We start from the raw sequence: 18,443 nt of genomic DNA, 5'->3' as shown, positions 1-18,443 counted from the left end.
GAGGGCAGCTGATGGCACTGTGGGTGACATTCTGGAAGCCTGAACCACTGATCAAAGCCACAGAAAGTCACCAGCAGAAGGTTCTGTCCCAGACTGAAAGCAAGAGTCCATCTCTGCTCATTCCCCAGATAGGCACTGGCTTTTGAACCCTGAAATGGTGACAGTAATTCCACTTCTGCAGCCTCCCAGGGCAGCCTGTACAGATGCAACACACTCTGGAGGTTTTCCTTACCCTGTAAATCATCATGCCTATATTCTTAATTGTTTGGCAGAGCTCCCAGGACATCCATTACATCTCCTGTGACTAACACAGTTTTGTATCTGCTCACCCCTGGGGCTTTCAAACAATACATGTCTGGGCACGGAGAGAAGGGCATGGAAATAATGCATTACAGGTCAGCAATATCCTGTCAGGACACCTGAACACTGTGAGCCAATGAACCAGCCAAAAACACAGCACAAGGCTCTTGCCCCTCTTTGGATTTCCCTTCTCTGCCTTTCCTATCACCTAGAGAGTCAGCCATCAGGATTGTACTGGAGTGTGGAAGACCTACTCTGAACAACAAGTTGAAAGAATAATAAATGCACACTAGAGAAGGTGGCATCAGGTTGTGATTTATGTGGGCATTCTGCCTGCTACACCCCCAGCTCCTGCCACAACCCCGGACCTCCCCAAACATCCCCACAACCGAGGCACAAACAGATGGACAGCAGTGGCTCCTGCGCAGCTCCAGGTGAGGTGGTGACAAAGAAATGAGCAGGCAGGCAGAAAAGTGCCCGTGGTACCTGTAACCCACAGAGCAAGGCCAGCTTCAGGGGATGCACAGAAAGGGCTCAGCCTCTACCCATGGCTCCTCTGGGGATGATGGCATTTGTGGGGGCAGTGACAAGGACACTGGGAGGAAAGCAAGCTCTTTCTGCAGGAACAGTTTGTTCTTTTTAAACCTTTCCCGTGGCTGCACCCAGGCTCTGAGGGGAGCACAGCACTGGGAAGGTAAAAAGGAATCAGTTCTTTGGCCAACAGGAGAAAAGGCAAACCCACCCAGAGCAAAAGAGCCAGAGAAGCAGGGAGGACAGAGAAATTGTGCAAGGACACATTTCATGTGCAATTCATGTAAAGGCACTGGCATTTTTATCACAAAGAAGAGTTTCATCAAAGTCTCAGGAGATGTGCCATAAAGAAAGCCCTTGCCGTGCTGCCTGGGCTGCCTGAAAGAAACACCTGTTATGCACAACAAAACAAGACAAAACTAACAATAGGTATAGAGGGGAGGCCGTGCTCCAAACAATGGGAATTGCAGAAGCACAGTTTGCTCTAAATGCAGGAGCAGAATCCTATCAAATGAACAGCTGGGGAAAGCACAATTCCCTATATTTGCAGGGAAGTTGCACAGATTATATGACGGCAACAAATACAATATATGTATCTGAGCTCTGCTTCCTAGGCACCAGAAAGGACAGGAACCTCCTAAGATATCTCTGATGGAAGAATAAACTTGCCTGAGCCCAGCTCCAGGAAAAAAGATAGCCAGATTTCAGAGGAACACAATGGACAACTTTCCTCCCACGGGATCTCTGCAAGAGTTTCTGCTAAGCTCAACCAACCTTCTCAAAAGGTGCAGAAAGCAAACCTGAGATTTACACAAATCCACCCAAGTACACAAAGGGGATGTGAACTATTCCCAAAATTGATGTTCTGTTTAAAACAAGAAATGCAAATATTCTTAACAAAGGATACAGAATTTTATGTCAGTATATTGATTACAATTCAAGTTTCTTTATTCTGATTGTACCAAAAAAGACAGGAATTCTGAACTGTGCACTAAGAAATAATGCAAGGGAAGTAGAGTTAAAAAACATCCTGAAACTCATCACACAGAAAGCTAAAATTCTTGAAAAATATAATTTCAAGCCTGCCTTTCATTTCAAGTAAAGAATAAATGCAAGAAATAGAGCATACTTCTAATTCTGGTCACTAGAATAGATCAGATCTCCAAAATTTTGCTGACCAGTACAATGGCCAAGGAATTCCTGGATCTATCATGTATCCGGTGAGCAGAAACAGGTTCTATGGAAAAACAGAAGCAGCATTTATGGAGTGTCTACAGCCATGGCGACATTCAGAGAATCACAAAAAGGGAAAAGAAGAAGTCCAAAAGTTAAATTTCTGAAATTTTTTCTATTTTGAAGTAATTAGAGTCCATTTCTGCTTATATTGCATTTTGTTTTATATGCATCAGTCTGTTTGCATCCCTGGGAAATTCTGCGGTCATCAATGACCACAGAATTTCTAAATTGCTCTAAATTTCTAAATGCTGAAATTCAGGGCTGTCTCTATTTGCCACGATCTCAGATCAGAGCTGCCAGCATGGCTGGAGAGTTCATAAAGCCCTGAGAAACTCACAGCTACCACCAGCTGCAATTCAGTAACTATTCACAACCTGTAGCCCCCACTTGGAAAAACATCCTTCCCTGCTCCTAAATGCCTTCAGAGCCACTGAAAACCAATGCTCAGGAAAGTGCAGCAGTCCTGTTTGTAACTGGTATCTAAAATGGGGCATTTCCAATGCAGGCACTAAAAGGTGTCTGAGGCAGCTCACACCTGTGTGCAAGGTGAAAATGGAACCAAAAGCTGCCTCACAGAAGCTGACTGATTCCTGCACCACAAATCTGAACTCCAGGCCTAAAGAAATTGGAAATTATGCTCAATTTTGATGTGTGTGATTCTTAGGGATATCACTAACTTAAAACTTATTACATACAGCACATGAAAAAGCCCCTCTTGCTTATTCACAGCAGCTCAGAAATGCTTAAATGGCAGACAAGATCCCACACACAGTTTGCAAGAGAAGAAAATAAATTCTCACCACACAGAGCTTTAACGGGACAAATGCTGCAACAGCTTCCATCAAACACTCTACCATCACCCTCAGGTTTGTTGTTTTTTTTTTTTTTTTGCTAAAGCACAAGGAATGTGGTAAATTAGGAAAAAATAATTGATTAGTGGCACAAACTGATCCAGACCCAAACACACTGAGGGAGAATGGGAGGAACAAATGGAGGGTACTGAAAAAAAAGGGTCAAACTCCATTTTCAACATCACCATTCCAAATTCAACAAAGGCACTCCAGCCCTCATCTGCCTTTCTGAATAGGACAGCAATATGAAAAAAAAATCTTCTCTATTTTGATGGAGACCAAAATTAAAAAAAAAAACAAACTAAACTCAAAACTGGAGGAAGGAAGGAAATGTGACACAGAAAAAGAGGGGTTTCAGAGGACAGGCTCTTGTCCACCGCAGGCAGGGAACTGTCTGTCTGTCTGGCCCAGGAGAAGCCAGCATTTCTCCTGTAAGTGCAGTGCCAGCTGGCACCTGTCCCATGCTGACACCCCAAACTGACCTGGACATATTCTGCAAGGGGCTGCTGGACCAGCATTCTGAGCTCTTACAGAGATCAAACCACACAGAAAACCAGCTAGAATAATGCCACACTGCCAGAAAAGCCAAGGAATTGAACATCAGGGAACGCCAGAATTAAGGCTGTCAACGTAATTTTAATTTTCTCACTTGTGATTGTGGTTTACAATAATATTATCATGTAATTCTGGAATACATTTTTTTATTCAACATGTATGACCAAGACACATGAGAATAAAATAAAGATATTTATTTCACTTCATTCTGGCACTTGTAACTTCCTAATGCCTTACTTTGTTACCTAACTAATGTATTTCTTTGCACACAGTGTTCACAGCACACAAGAGTATAGAAATGTTTCAATCATTTCTGTCAAATCCATTTTAAATTGGTATTTTGTTGAAACTATCCAAGTTCCAACTTCAGAATAATTTGCTGAACAGTATCACTCTCATCTTTTAAATAAGCCAATTTTGATAAAAACCATTATAACACACACATTGTAAAATATGTTTTTTTGTACAATTGTACCAAATATTTATGAGCTCCAAGCGCTGTGAATTAAATTTGTCTCATTTCATTATTATTACTTTCCATCTAAGTCTTCATTTTACTTTTTATAAGTTTATTATGCTTACCTTGGAACTTAAATTATTTTATTCACTTCTAAATACAAGAAACTCTGACATTTACCTCTAAATCTCTCCAAAGTGTATTTTAAATCCATCTGAATAAAAATCTGAAATGGTTCCTTAAAATTATTTAACCATTACAAATTTTATTCAACTTCCACATGAAACGTGAACTTAATGGAGACTCCACACAAGATGCAAAATAAAAAAGCTGACACGAGATCCACGAGCCTGCAGGTAATCCTTGTTCAACTGAGACTTCCACAAGACAAGTGAAAGTGTCAGTTTCAGTTTCTTTCACCTTTCCCTCTCTTTCTCCAGAATTTTAAGCAGGATGTTTTGAATGAGCCACCAAAACAGAGCTGAACCACTTCACGTGTTTGCAAGTGTGAACCAGAACAGAAAGTCACTGGCAACAGGAACTAAATCATCTTCTTCTTGACACAGGTGTGGATGCTGGTGGCAACCCTGGAATGCCAAACATAATTCCTATCTCAAATGCAGCCATTTTGGCTGGAAAAGCAACATTTCAGATGGATCAGCTGGGCAGAATGACATACCCAGTGCTTAGAATCACAAAAAAAGATAATAGATAATAATCCTTGTACACTAACACCCCCAATGTTGTTAGAGTAAGAGTTGTGAACCTGGCAGCAGGTTTTTGGTTTGAGCAGTGCTAATGGATGGTTTTTTGTTTGAGTGCTGCTAATGGATGCAGACCAACACTATGCTCTGTCCAAATTCCAGTGTGGGACATGACACACTGCTTGCCTGTTCTCCCTGTTCTCCCACTGGAGATTCCCATCCCATCTCCCGTGCTTGCACATCCAACAGGTGAAACATCATCACACCCAAACCCTGCACTGGTCACAGCACTGCTATTACAGCCAGGACAAGGAAATGCACCTCACACTCCTGCAGGTCAGAATCTCCCACTATGCACATCACTAAAAAGTAGCATTAACAAACATTAACCAAAAAAATTACATCCTCTGTTCATGCTGTGCACCACTACAAAACAGAGAAAACTCCTACAGAAACCTTAAGAACCGTTTTCTGAGTAAGAGCCATGCAATCCCAAGCATATTCCATAATATTGAGGAGGAAATAAATGAGATCTGAATTTAACTTAGAGTGCCATTCTCTTTGGGAAACTTCAGGATGTCCTGTGCCACATAAACTAAATATTACTTGGCCAAACCCCCTCAATTTGGAGAAATCACCAGAATAAGATGCAGTTGTGAATTTTCAAAATTTGTTTTGTTCTGAGGGGGTGAGACTCTACAAGAAATGCTCTCCAACCATGCAGCCATCTGAGCCATTGTGCACTGGTGACCCTCATAAGGATGCTCTTGTTTCCAGAGCCAGTGTGATGCCACACAGCGATCTGTCTGTTAAATTGAATTCTTGCCTCTAGATAGATAGATATAAAGTTTATTTTGAAATGTCTCCTAGTGCTTCTGAGCCTGACTGATGTGAGATGTTATTTTGAACATGCCAAAGCATCTGAACGGCTCCAGTCCTTTCTTTTCAGCGTGCATTCCTTGATAAGTGGCAAAGCTTCCCACTTATCAGTCACTCAAAGTGACTGTGGCTGTCAGCTGTGTACAAAGCGCAATCAGCTTGCACGAAGAGACACCAGCATTTTTCTTCTCAGTTTGAAGCAAACACGTTTTGACTGCTAGTCATTCAATTTTAAAGCATCTTCAATTAGGGGCGGATGAAGATATAAAGAAAACACATCCTAAACACCTCTGCCAGCCAGCAGTAAAAAATTTATTGTTATCTCCTGCTTCACCTCGCTGCAGAGGCAGCAGCAGCAGCCTTTTTTTGGCTGTACAGCAGAAGTGCTCAGGATTACACAGACAAGAGCACGGCCACGGAGAGCTTGTGCTTCTCCAGGCACTTCCAGGTGGCACCTTGTGCCCCTGCTGTGCCCACACCTGCGCAGGTAGAGCCAACCCAGCACCCACACCACCCACTCTGAGCACAAACACTCACAGAATGCTCAGCAGGCAGCAAAATGCCAAACAAACCCATCAATAAGGCCATGAAACACAGACGAGGAGGGCTGGCAGAGAGGAGAAGCTGCTGCAGGAAAGGGTGGGCAGCTGCCTAAGGAAGGTTACTCAGCACCAGAGAGCTGAAAGTGAAAGAAAATGGTCAGAGTTGATGATGAGAGATGCAGGGGATCTGAAAACAAACAAACCCAAAAAGACAGGGCCCTGAGATGCCTGCTGAGCAGACAGAGACCAAGATGAGGCCCTGGAGCACAGTGCTGCCAGCTGCGAGGACTGCATCTGACCACTGGCCTTTTCCTTACAGATTATTTTGGGTGTTTCCGTGCTCTGGATTTTAACAAAAAAAAAAAGTTTCTGGCCTCTCCTTGTGATTGTGTGAGAGAACTGGAAAATGGGAACACTGAAAGCTCAGTAACAGAAAGTAAATTAAGAAAAGATGCTAAAATGGCAAGAAAAGAAGTCATGAAGTTCAAAACAGTGTTAGAATTTGAGAACATTTGGACCAGTAACACTAGAGAAAACAAGTGCTATTGCCATCAAGTAGCTCAGCATAGGCAAAAAAAAAAAAAGTTGATTTACCTCAATCAAACATGCCCTTGCATTTCCAATAAATTCAAGCTCACAGAACCACAGAACACTGTGAATTTGAAAGGACCCACCCACAAGGGCTCAATTCTTCAGGGAACGGCCTTTATGGGGATCAAACCCCCAAGCCATGCTCTGACCAGCTGAGCTCATGCAAGTTTTAAGCAGATACACCTGGTTTGCACTGGCACAACACCACCAGAACACGAATTTGGATGGCAGAAGGGTATGGGAAAGGCCTGAGATCAAACTACCTGCAGGAACTTGCTAAGGGTTACCTGTGGAGTTAAAACTGGCTGCAAACTGATCCTCTGCAATGAAATAAGTGCACATAAGGAGCCCAACAACCTTTTACTTAACTTTCCTGCTAAGGTAAGGAAATGAAGGCCCAGAGGTTACTCAAAGTCCACTCTAGCACAAATTCTAGCTGAAGCTGAGAGGACAGAAAGCAATTAGCTCATTCTGACTAATTTTTCTCTCTTTTTTCCCCCTTCTTTTCCCTGTTTCCCCACCAGCCCCAAGGGTTTGTTTGTTTGGGGGTTTTCTGGGGTTGTTGTTCTCTTTGGGTTTGTTTGTTTGTTTGTTTGGGGTGTTTTGGGGTTGTTGCTCTCTTTGGGTTTGTTTGTTTGGGGTGTTTTGGGGTTGTTGCTCTCTTTGGGTTTGTTTGTTTGTTTGGGGTGTTTTGGGGTTGTTGTTCTCTTTGGGTTTGTTTGTTTGTTTGGGGTGTTTTGGGGTTGTTGTTCTCTTTGGGTTTGTTTGTTTGTTTGTTTGGGGTGTTTTGGGGTTGTTCTCTTTGGGTTTGTTTGTTTGGGGTGTTTTGGGGCTGTTGTTCTCTTTGGGTTTATTTGTTTGTTTGGGGTGTTTTGGGGTTGTTGCTCTCTTTGGGTTTGTTTGTTTGTTTGTTTGGGGTGTTTTGGGGTTGTTGTTCTCTTTGGGTTTGTTTGTTTGTTTGTTTGGGGTGTTTTGGGGTTGTTGTTCTCTTTGGGTTTGTTTGTTTGTTTGGGGTGTTTTGGGGTTGTTGTTCTCTTTGGGTTTGTTTGTTTGTTTGGGGTGTTTTGGGGTTGTTGTTCTCTTTGGGTTTGTTTGTTTGTTTGGGGTGTTTTGGGGTTGTTCTCTTTGGGTTTGTTTGTTTGGGGTGTTTTGGGGCTGTTGTTCTCTTTGGGTTTATTTGTTTGTCTGGGGTGTTTTGGGGTTGTTGTTCTCTTTGGATTTGTTTGTTTGTTTGTCTGGGGTGTTTTGGGGTTGTTGCTCTCTTTGGGTTTGTTTGTTTGTTTGTTTGGGGTGTTTTGGGGTTGTTGCTCTCTTTGGGTTTGTTTGCTTGTCTGTTTGTTTGTTTGGGGTGTTTTGGGGTTGTTGCTCTCTTTGGGTTTGTTTGTTTGTTTGTTTGGGGTGTTTTGGGGTTGTTGCTCTCTTTGGGTTTGTTTGTTTGTGTTTGGTTCTGTGCATGCCTGTGTGTAGTTTTGGGTAAGCTCTTTCCCAGGGCATTCCTGCTGCCCAAGGGACAGCGAGTCCCTCTGGTAACTGACAGGAGATCAGCTGCAGGGCCCTGTGAGTGAGGAGCCATTGCTGTGCCTCCGTGCTGGCAGCCCAGGGCTGGGGAAGGGCTTGCAGAGCCATGGGAAAGGCTGCAGTGTGACTGCAGCCTGCCCTGCCTGTGAGCTGCAGGAGAACAGCTGCTCCTGACACATGATGGATGTGCACACAGCGTCCCCACATCCACCAGCACGCTCGGCCTGGCTGTGCGCTCGCAGCCCGTCACATCCGCACCGCAAAAAACAAATAACAGCAAACGCAAAAACAAACCGCTGCACTGCACAGAGCTGCTCTACAAATACTCTGGAGAGACAGGAGGAAGGGACTTTCTCACAGTTTCCTACCAAAGAAAGGTCCCAATAAACTCCTACTAATGTGAACAAGAGCTTTTACTCCATGTTCAGTGGGGGCTGGATCAGGCACCACTCCAGCAGTTTTATTGTCTTACCAAGGAAACCTTCTGTCCTCACCTCTCTCTGACATGCAAAGAGGACTCTGGTTGTGGAAAAACTAATTCTGCTCTGCCTTGCAAAGTGATTGTAGCAGCACAAAGCACTGCTCTGCTGCCACTGACTTCTCAGAACAGCAGAATTCCCAGGGAAAACGGGAATCCAGGAGCAAGAGGCATTACTGGATCTGTAACCAGGCCCTTGTGTAGCAGCTGCTCATTTTCCTGTCTCCAGTGAAGGACTCATCACCTACAACATCCAGCCCTTTAAAACCCCTGGAGAACTCTGGCTGGGAACCAGGAGAAATGCCCCAAGGCCTTGGGGCTGCCTGAGGGGACACTGACGGGGCAAAGATTAGGGGTAAAGATCTCTACCCTCCTTCTTAAAAACTCAAAGTTCTCCAAGTATAGTGGTCTGCTGGAGTTTTTGTTTTTGAAGCAGCAGACAGAAAATTAAAGGCTTAGCCATGTTGGAAATATAATTTAAGCCTGCAGACTTCTTGGGGCAGGGAAAAAATCTTCAGGTTCCTTTTTGTACAGTTAGTTAATCTGTGTCTTCTCTCAACAAGAGAGAGAAAGTGGTACCTTCTACAAAAAACAAAAAGAACACAAACGGGCCTAGATATCATACAGCCAGCTCTGGGTAACAGAGGATTGCTCACCTGAGTGCAGAGCAAACAGCAAATCTATCTAAACAACAACAATTATTGCCATAACTGGTGGGTAAATGGTGGTACTGAAGCACTCTGGAAACAGGTCTCTACCACTGTTTTGGAAGACTGGAATCAGCCCAGAAACTCTTGCTGTTTGGAAAGTTCTGACAATAACAACTGTGTCATTTCAAAACTTTGCATGTTAAGCTTAAGAAATATTTTGCTGAACTTCTGTGTAACTGAGAAACCAAATCCCCCTTTCCTCCGCAAAAACACAGCTCCGTTTTGAAAAACAGATCTGGCTGAGAAATGGCATGGCCATTCTGCAGGAAATTCTAAGTTCAAGACTTTTATTGCATTCCAAATTGGAACTTCTCAAACCTCAGGAGGCAGTGAGAATTTGGGAATAGTTTGGTTTGAGAACTCAGCATCTCTTCGTCCACCCAGCAGCTGGCAAAGCCACATGCCCCTGGCAGGGCTGACACTGAAAGGGTTAATTCCATTCTGCTGTGCCTGTGAGACTTCCAGCACGGGGACAAGGCCTGCAAAAGCTGCTTTCAGCAAGGAGAGCTGGGAGCTGAGAAGAAGACATGTGGCCCAAGAATGCAGTGACAGACAAAAGCACTGGGAATTGGGAACATGGGGGGGTAATGGGATAAAAACTGTTCTATGCATGGAGAGATTGTACATGAGGGACCCCTTGCAGAATCTCCTGTGTGCACCTTCAGCCCTGAACAAGATTATTCCCTCTGAAACACAGCTTTAGTGTTGGAGAGATGAATTCCCACATTTCAGGCATTTGGTACCAGGTAGAGCAGGCCAGAAACACTTGTTTCCAGCTTTGCATCAGAATTTAGCTGGGATCCCCTCACTCTCAGGGGTCCAAACCTTCTCACAAAAAAAGGGTCTCATTAAAACATCTGCTCTAGCTCTGAGGGAAAATGAAAACCCTCTCCTAAAACACAGACTGCTGTCTGGCAGGAACTGCCCTCAGTTTCAGAACGCACTTGGTTCTTGGGTTGAGTATGTCACTCAGAAAAGAACACAAATTAGTAACCAATTACTGACAGTATCAAACAAAAAAAAGTCAAACAAAACTGTGGCCTGAACGCTAGAAACATTGTAAAGCAGCATTTCTGCTGCCTGCTGCTTTGAGATCTTAGTTTTACATTATTGGCAACCTAAAGTGTTCCAAGATCTTGAGCTGGGCTCTCCAAAAAAAATTTTGACTAAAAATCAGAACAGATTAGAAAACAGCATTTGGCCTCTGTTTTGTTTGCCTTCTAATTTTGGAACTTGTAGTGCTCATGGTTTCAGATTTTGCCTGGAAATCTGAGAGTTGGAAGTTTACATTTGGGAGAAATGAAAGCTGGCATTTTTGTCATCACATGACTCCAAGAGCTGGGGCTTGAGGGAAAAACATAAAACACTGTCAGGTTTTCCACAAAATTGTGAGATTAGCAGTATCAGTTTTATCACAATTTAGGCTGCAAGGTTGACCTATTTTATCAACAGTGCCCTACTGAATATGAATCGCTTTATGAATTTTAACAACCATATTTCATTTTAAATGCGGTTCCATTAAAGTGACACTTGTCAGTGAGCTCCAAAGCAAAGCCTTCCATCGGCATCCTGGGCCAGGCTTTGTCTCTGGGATCAAGGAGCCCTGAGGCTCAGGGACACCCTGGAAGGAGGGGTGACACCTTTGGGGTGCATCTGGAGCCCAGCTCAGCCCCATGAGCACATGCCAAGCCTCTGCCCCTCTGCGCCCAGCCGAGATGGGAGCTGCAGAGCCCCAGAATGCCCAGGCTCCAGGGAGAGACTGGGGTCCCACAGAAGAGGAGTGGGTACCCAGGAGAGCTCCACTGAGGACAAAAGTGAGCTGAAGCCAGGAACTTGTTCAGTTATACCAGTATCTGAACCCAGGAAATTCCTCTGGCTGCCCTGGAGGGCTTAAGCCCCTGCCCAGGACCCCTGAGCCTTTGATTTAGCCCTTGGAAAAAACAATTACCAACCTCATGTGAAGAATTACAAGCCACGAAAGTTTAAGTAGAATGATAGTTAATTTGTCACAGGGCGAAAAATAGATTTTGGGGTTTTTAGAATGGGGCTTCAGAAGGCAAGATGGAGGGATCTGGGCATGTCCAGCCTTTCTCCTTTTTCTTCTTGGCCTCCATATTCTGGCACTTTTAGATTGGTTTAGAGTAGAAGCTCACTGTCTAACATAGGGGATAGGTATTGGGAAGTAATTGTAAATATTGCACACGTAGTTTTTAGTATAAAAGATAACACCACCCCGGGGCAGGCAGAGTGCCTCTGTCTGTCCTGCTGAGCGGACCCTGGCTGGACAGGAGAAAGAATTTTATAGATAAGAAACAATAAACAACCGTGAGAAAGAGAAATGAAAAGTTCTGACTCCTTCTCTGATGACTAGGCTGGGAAAAGAGACTTTCCAACTTAACTCTGAGCAGCTAGAGCCCTGAGATAGCAGGTGTCAGCCTGCCCTACAATTTCTACCTCCAATACAGCCTGAAGCTTTGAGGTGCTGATGCACAAGGGCTGTAAATACCCAGATCCCAGCTCCATCTATGGAGGAGCAGCAGGACCAGGGGTGCAGGGAGAACAGCACCAACACTCAGAGGCAGAAACCTCACAGGGAAAACCTCACACACAGACTGGGCAGAGCAGAGAGTGTGCATGGGGGGCTGCACCCCAAAGGGCCATAAAAACAGGGGAGGGTTAGTTAATTATTCAGAGAAATTCAAACCTCTCCACAAATTAGCTCTAGAACATCCTGAAAAGTAGAAAAAAATTATAAATGTTTGCCAAAACACAAAATCTCGTCTAGATCCTATTTTAGCATTTTGAGGTGGTACAGATTCACAATTTAATCTAATCTGCAACTTTCCTCCAGCTTACTCCACTCTCTATACAAAGTCCTTGTTTTCTGTTTCAGTGACACCACCTTCCAACGAACTCAGCAGAGATGGGCTTGGAAAACACATGCCACTTACAGACTCACATGCCAGGCACGTTTTTCTGAGCCCAAGGAACTAAAGCATCTTTCTGCAGCATCCCAGAAGTGCTGGTTTAACTGAGCTGCAGCTCCACTGAGCATCTGCAGCCCTCTGAGGAGAAAAGGGACTCTCAGTCTCCCCCTGGTTATGGATTGTGTGATGGGCTAAGGAGAAAGGGAACTGTTTCCAAGTTAGCACACTGAGAGAAAGGACTCATAAATCATGGGGTCAGCCAGGTTATGCTTTTTTCTAACCTTAGGGTATTATGCTTTCAATACAATATTTCAGTGGCTTTCTTCTGTGTAATAATTTATATGGAATTATGGCGACTCTTACAAGCTTAGAAAAAAATTGGCTGAAGTAAAACGATTCCTTTGTCATAAATAAGTTGAGTTCATAGCTACAGCACAATCACTCAGCTGCACCTAAGTCAAACAGTTATCCACTCTTTGTAGGAATATTTCCCTGTCAATAAATCTCGTGCTATTTCAAAACTTCAGGCCAGTGTGACAGAAGCCTGTTAGATTAATTAGGGCAAGGTCAGGGAAGCTGAACTCACAGCTACATTCCTGTCAGAGCTTTCTTCCACCTCCCATAACCCACAGGCTGACTGTAAACTCTCTGACCATTTTATACATGGGCATCTTAGGGGGACTTCATTGCCTTAATTTAGATACAAAGGGTGATTTCTTTAAGAACTGTTTTTTATCTGACAGTCATTAACTGAGGAGAAATGTGTTGCTTTGTGTTCTCTGTCAATAAGGATTATTTTTAATTTTTGGATGTTTTTCCCTTCAGAGTTATGGGCTCCAGCCAGGGTTCATGAGACTTGAGGATCATGCATGGAACTGCCCGGCCTGCCTGTGCAGCATCACCCAGATTTCCCTGCACACAGACCAGCTCTGTGGGAGCGAGGGAGCAGCACTGTCCCTGCCTGCTCCACTGCTGACCTTTCCTGCCTGACCGTCCAAGAGGAGGGTGCCACAAACCCCATGGGGTCTGTGTGCAGGGGACCCTGGAGGTGAAACCCCGGCCCCAGCAGGGTCAATATTTCATCCGCAGTCCCCTGAGACTGAGCCCCAAATCATTCCTGAGGATTGCAGCTTCCATCAGATGGGACTTGGCTGACTTTCATTTACTACTGACTTAGGTCAAACTTGGACCAGGGATCAAGAGATGAAAGGCTCTATATCTCATTATCAATAACCAGGGTTTTCTTCACTACCCTAAAAACAACATACTTCATTCTTATCTACAGGGCATTAAAACTTAAAAGGGTTGGGGTCAAATTACATTACTTCAATTTATTTTTATTCACTGCTTATAAAACAACTTCCTCTCTCGCTGCCATAGCTAAATGCTAAAAATACGAATATTTTCCTTGCTATTGTACAGGTTTTGCTATTGTTTTTCTTTTAAAGCCTTATTAAAAATGCAGCAATAAAGAAAAATCCCTCCCACACACAAATTAGGAAGCAGAAAAGAGTTCAGAGGTCCAGGCCAAATCAAGCCTTACCGATCTCAAAATCATTTTCAGCAAAGCACATCTTGTATAGAAGTTGCCTTATAACAGAGGGATGGACCTTCTGAGGAGTTTTTCATAAATGCCAAGTCCAGATACAGACAGAATGTCCTCTGGAATAATACAGCCAAGTTTTCTTCCAGTATGAAGCCATACAGCTCCTCTGATCTGCGTGGAATTAGGTTTTCTTAAATGGTTTACAGTTGTGATTGATAATTTTAGGTAACTCCCTCTGAAATGCTGATGAAAAGCTTTGGAAGGAGAATCCTGCTGCTACCGAACAAACAGAATAGAGTCTACAGCAACTCACAATGCTGTGTACAAAACTGCAGGATTGAACAACCAGAGATTCCACCCTGGTCCCAGGTATCTGTAAAGTCAAACCTCTCCTTTGTTATTCCATGGATAATGTTTATTAACCACTCCTGTTATTCCCCAGCAAACTGATTTACATTGTTCCCAAAACAGGGGCATGCACATGGCAGAAAAGTAATGAAATACAGTCAATGGCATGAAAAGAAACTTCTGAATACAGTATGGCAGAAAGAGGCTAAATAAAGTTTACTGGGTATGCTGGTTTACCAAGTTCTTCTACTCCTGGGAACAAACCTGCAGGTACCTGGAACTTACACAGCTGCTCTCCTGAATCTAACAAACCCTTTGGCCAGCTTCTCACTCACACAATACTTCTCCATAAACAAAAAATTCCACTCTCCCAACACCTCAGGCAGAGGGAGGAAGGTACACTTGATTATCAACCACTGAAGATTATCAATCCCCTCAGCAAAGCCTCAAAACCAGAGCTGTAGGACACTGGTTCCCAACAAACTCCTTCTGACAATACTTTTGTCACTCCTGAGGAAAGAGGACCGGTCCTGTAAATGCCTGAATTATTTTATATTATATCCTGCTTGCATGACCAGCTCTAACAGCTTCTTCCTGACCCTACAAAAACCATGTTAATCACATAAGGTCTTCCAGAAACTGACCCTTTTTTGCTAAATGACAGGTAAAATCCTCTCGTGTTTCCATAAACAAGATGCCAGTCAACTGCAGGGATTCTTACAGAAACTGTGGCAACAATGGCTGAGGGAAGGAGTGGGGAAGGGAAGGGAAGAACAACAGGGGTGTGGGAGGAGATGTGTCTCTGACCTGGATCTGCTGCTGAAGAAGGTTAATTTTGTGCTGCTGCTGCAGAAGCTGCTGCTGCTGTCTTGCAATCTGTGAAGAAATTGCACAGAAGAAACATGAGATGGGGATCACCATTCCCAGAGTCCATCCTCAGGAAGCTCTGACCCTGTTCAGTTCTTCAAACCTCTCCTCTGAGCTAAGGAACCTCCGAGCCTCTAAAGGCTGCTGCTGAAGCAAGGGGCACGTGTTCAATTCATTGCTAACCCCAGGGAGAAAGGGACTCTCATGGAAAATGCTGTGCTGCACACAAGACAAGGACCTGTGCAAAAATCTTACTGAAATGGCACTGCCAAAATTTCCCAGCAGAGAGAACAACACCAGCAGGGAAACCAAAAAAATGGTGGAAAACGGTAGAAAAAGCAAAAAAGTAGGATGGCCAGAAATACTCTTCTGTTTGGCACCACCTGCTCAATTTTTTATTTTTTAATGGCAATGTGACACCATGGAGGAAGGTTCTGAGTGTACTTTTATTAATGCAGAAACAGGCACAAAGGGACTGGAACTGAGCTCGGAAAAATCCCTGGCTCTCCAGTGTGTGTATCACTGCAAGGAGCTGAGGGGGCAGGCAAGGCCACAAGGCTCAACTCGAGCCTGGCTTAAGGAGGTGCAGGGATCCTCTCAAAGCCAAGCGCAGTTTTCCAGAAGGAATTCCACCCCCCTCTCCCTAAGTGACTGCAAATGCTGCTGTGGACACTTGTTACACCCATGAAGGGAAACAGCAGACATTAACAGAATGGAGTTATGAGCTCTAAAGGCTGGAGGGAGATAAAAATTATTTTTCTTTCTTAAAGGCTCCATTCTTGCTTTTTAAGTTCAAGAATGGTTTATCACTACATTTTTTTTTTCAGAGTTTGGATATTTTCATTTCTGCATAATAAAGAAGTATACACAATTCCTTCAATTAAAATAAATCCTAGTTATCCTAATTTCTCATTGCCTTTTTCTATTGTTTAATTTTCTTTTTCACTTTCAAATCCCTGTGGCACTGGTGACTTTAGGAGGCAGGGTGAAGGGAATAGTTCATACAGGATGTCTCCTGGTGCAAGAATCTGGCCAATTCCACCTTCACTCCTTCCTCTACCTTTGCTGTCCTAACAACAGCAGGATATAAATTCTGCAGCTCAAGGTAAGTCACTCCTGTTCTCCCCATGTGGGAGTTCAGGCCAAAATAAGACAAGGTTTTTAAATAATTAAATTAATAATTTTAAATAATTAAAACCAGGGAAAACCAAGGCTTAAATGACTGAAGGTAGCAGCAGTGCCTTAGAAATCTTAAGACTTGCTTAAGTACAATACCAACACTGAATATGACAACTATGACAGATTTCAAAGAATTTTGTGAGTTTAAAACTCACAGAGCTGCAATTGTGTGATAAAATTTTAAACTAGATATCTAGATATTCTCTGCTTGCGTTCAAGTACAAAAGCAGGCATTAATTTCTGTTAAAATCTGCCCAGTGAAATCTGTGAGAAAAGTTAAGTTTTTGCCTCAAATGTTGTGTGTCCATGTGTGCCCATTGGAAGTGATCACATGTGAAAAGCATGCCTGCATTTCCAGTGAAGGGCATATTTGCAAGTACTGAAAATCAAGCCTCTCAAGTGTAGAAGAAAAAAAGCCACACTTGTTCACTGACTTCATATTATTCTCTGCTTTTTTCCACAGTTGGCAAAACCCAACCTCTTCATGTCTCACATTACAATCCAAGTGCTGCATTTTGTTCTTTCTGTACCTGTTCAGTATTGCTGAATTAAAGCAGCTTTGGGGGATTATTCAGGAGGGCTGGATGTGCCTGTTTATTTATAGAGAGTTTAAAAACTCTAACAGTATTGAAGGATAACACAGAATTGCAGAATATTCTGAGTTGCAAGGGACTCACAGGGAGCATCCAGCCCAGCTCCTGAATGAAGAGACTGAACCCACAGCTTTGGTGTCGCAGACATCTTTTATGAAAAGTCTTTCCTTAGGATTTTTCCTCCTGAGAAGCCAAGAGGCCTCAGGAACAAAATGCAAACACTGGTTATCTGCTGCTGTGGGATGCAACAGGTGCATCTGGGATTGGTCTCATGCGGACATTTGGAATTAATGGCCAATCACAGCCCAGGACAGAGAGCTGAGCCACAAACCTTTGTTATCATTCTTTGCTATTCCATTCTTAGCCAGCCTTCTGAGGAGAACCTTTTCCTCTATTCTTATAGTATAGTTCCAATGTAATATATATCTTAAAATAATACATCAAGCCTTCTGAAACATGGAGTCAGACCTACGTCTCTTCCCTCATCCCAAAACCCCTGTGAGCACCGTCACACCTTGGCATTGCTGGCAGCAGGCTCTGAACAGCTCCAAGACGGATCTATTGCAAATTAAATTTGCAAGCATTAACACCCCTCTATAACCTGTTACATCATCTCCACCCACGATCAGGATTAAACTGTACAGCATTCTCCTGATACGTTTTTGTTCAAACCTTTCCACCTTGGAGAACAAACGGCAAAGATCCCGGGTGCCCTTTTAGGGTCTGGAGGCTGAAGCCAAGCTGCTGGGCAGCCCCACAGGAGCGGCTGGAGCTGCGGGCAGGGCAGCGCCCACTCACCTGCTCCTGCTGCTGCTTGGCCAGCTCCATCTGCTGCCGCTGCTTCTCGATCTGAGACGCCGCCAGCTTCTTCTGCTCGTCGTGGGCTGCCAGCAGCTGCTCCCTCAGGCTGGTCAGCTGGTTGATCATGCCCATGAGCTGCCTCTCCTTCTCAGCCAGGCTCTCTGGAGTCCCTGCGCGTCGCACGGTGGGGGAGAAAGAGAAGAGAGAACGTTTAGAGCCGTGCAGCGCTTCGTTTTCTCTTCGTTTTGCAGCTCTACTGCAAGCAGAGTTCCAGGAGAGGCAAAGAGCAGCAGCAGATTGCAATGTGCTGCACACAAAGACCCGCTCCTCTACATGGAAGATAAATCTGTACACAGGCTTTCATCTGGGGTCCCCCTTCAATGCTCCTTTGCCCTTTCATCTGTTTGGCACTGCTTTTCTGTCAGGTTAACAGCAGGAAATAATACTGCCTATTTTGAGGAAGTTTTAAGTTTGAAACACTTGGGATCAAAAACCCAACCCTTCCAGGTTTGCAAGACAACAATATTTATGGCAAAAACTTAGGAAAAAGACGCAGTTTCTGTAGTGTCAAAGCACTGACGCAGGACAAGCATTAACATCCCTCCATAACCTGTTATATCATCCACATCCCTGATTAGGATTAAATTATACAGTATTTAAACTGTCAGTAACTCCTATTGCTGTTGCTGCCACCAAGGTGCAATTTTAAAGGAAAAAATCTTTTATAAACATATCCAAAATGTGAGTTAAACACAACTCATCACCACTCTCATTTGTACTGTTGTTAGATGTTTTTCATGGTGGAGTTCAGCAGACAGAGGAACTCACTA

At 43.8% G+C, this 18,443-nt stretch overlaps 1 protein-coding gene across 1 annotated transcript in view; it reads right to left on the bottom strand.

The window, feature by feature from the left end:
• Positions 1-18,443, bottom strand: part of SOX5 (SRY-box transcription factor 5) — a 275,778-nt gene that overhangs the window by 119,519 nt on the left and 137,816 nt on the right. The window contains exons 5-6 of the mRNA XM_059473027.1: positions 17,611-17,783; positions 14,981-15,049 (exon numbers count right to left, since the gene is read on the bottom strand). Of these exons, the coding sequence (XP_059329010.1) occupies positions 14,981-15,049; positions 17,611-17,783 (242 nt within the window). The remainder of the gene's footprint in view (positions 1-14,980; positions 15,050-17,610; positions 17,784-18,443) is intronic.

Source organism: Ammospiza nelsoni, chromosome 5 (genome assembly GCF_027579445.1).
Source record: "Ammospiza nelsoni isolate bAmmNel1 chromosome 5, bAmmNel1.pri, whole genome shotgun sequence".
Lineage (NCBI taxonomy): Eukaryota > Metazoa > Chordata > Aves > Passeriformes > Passerellidae > Ammospiza > Ammospiza nelsoni.
Note: the sequence above shows the minus strand (reverse complement) of the source record. Positions and strands in the feature narration are given on the sequence as shown.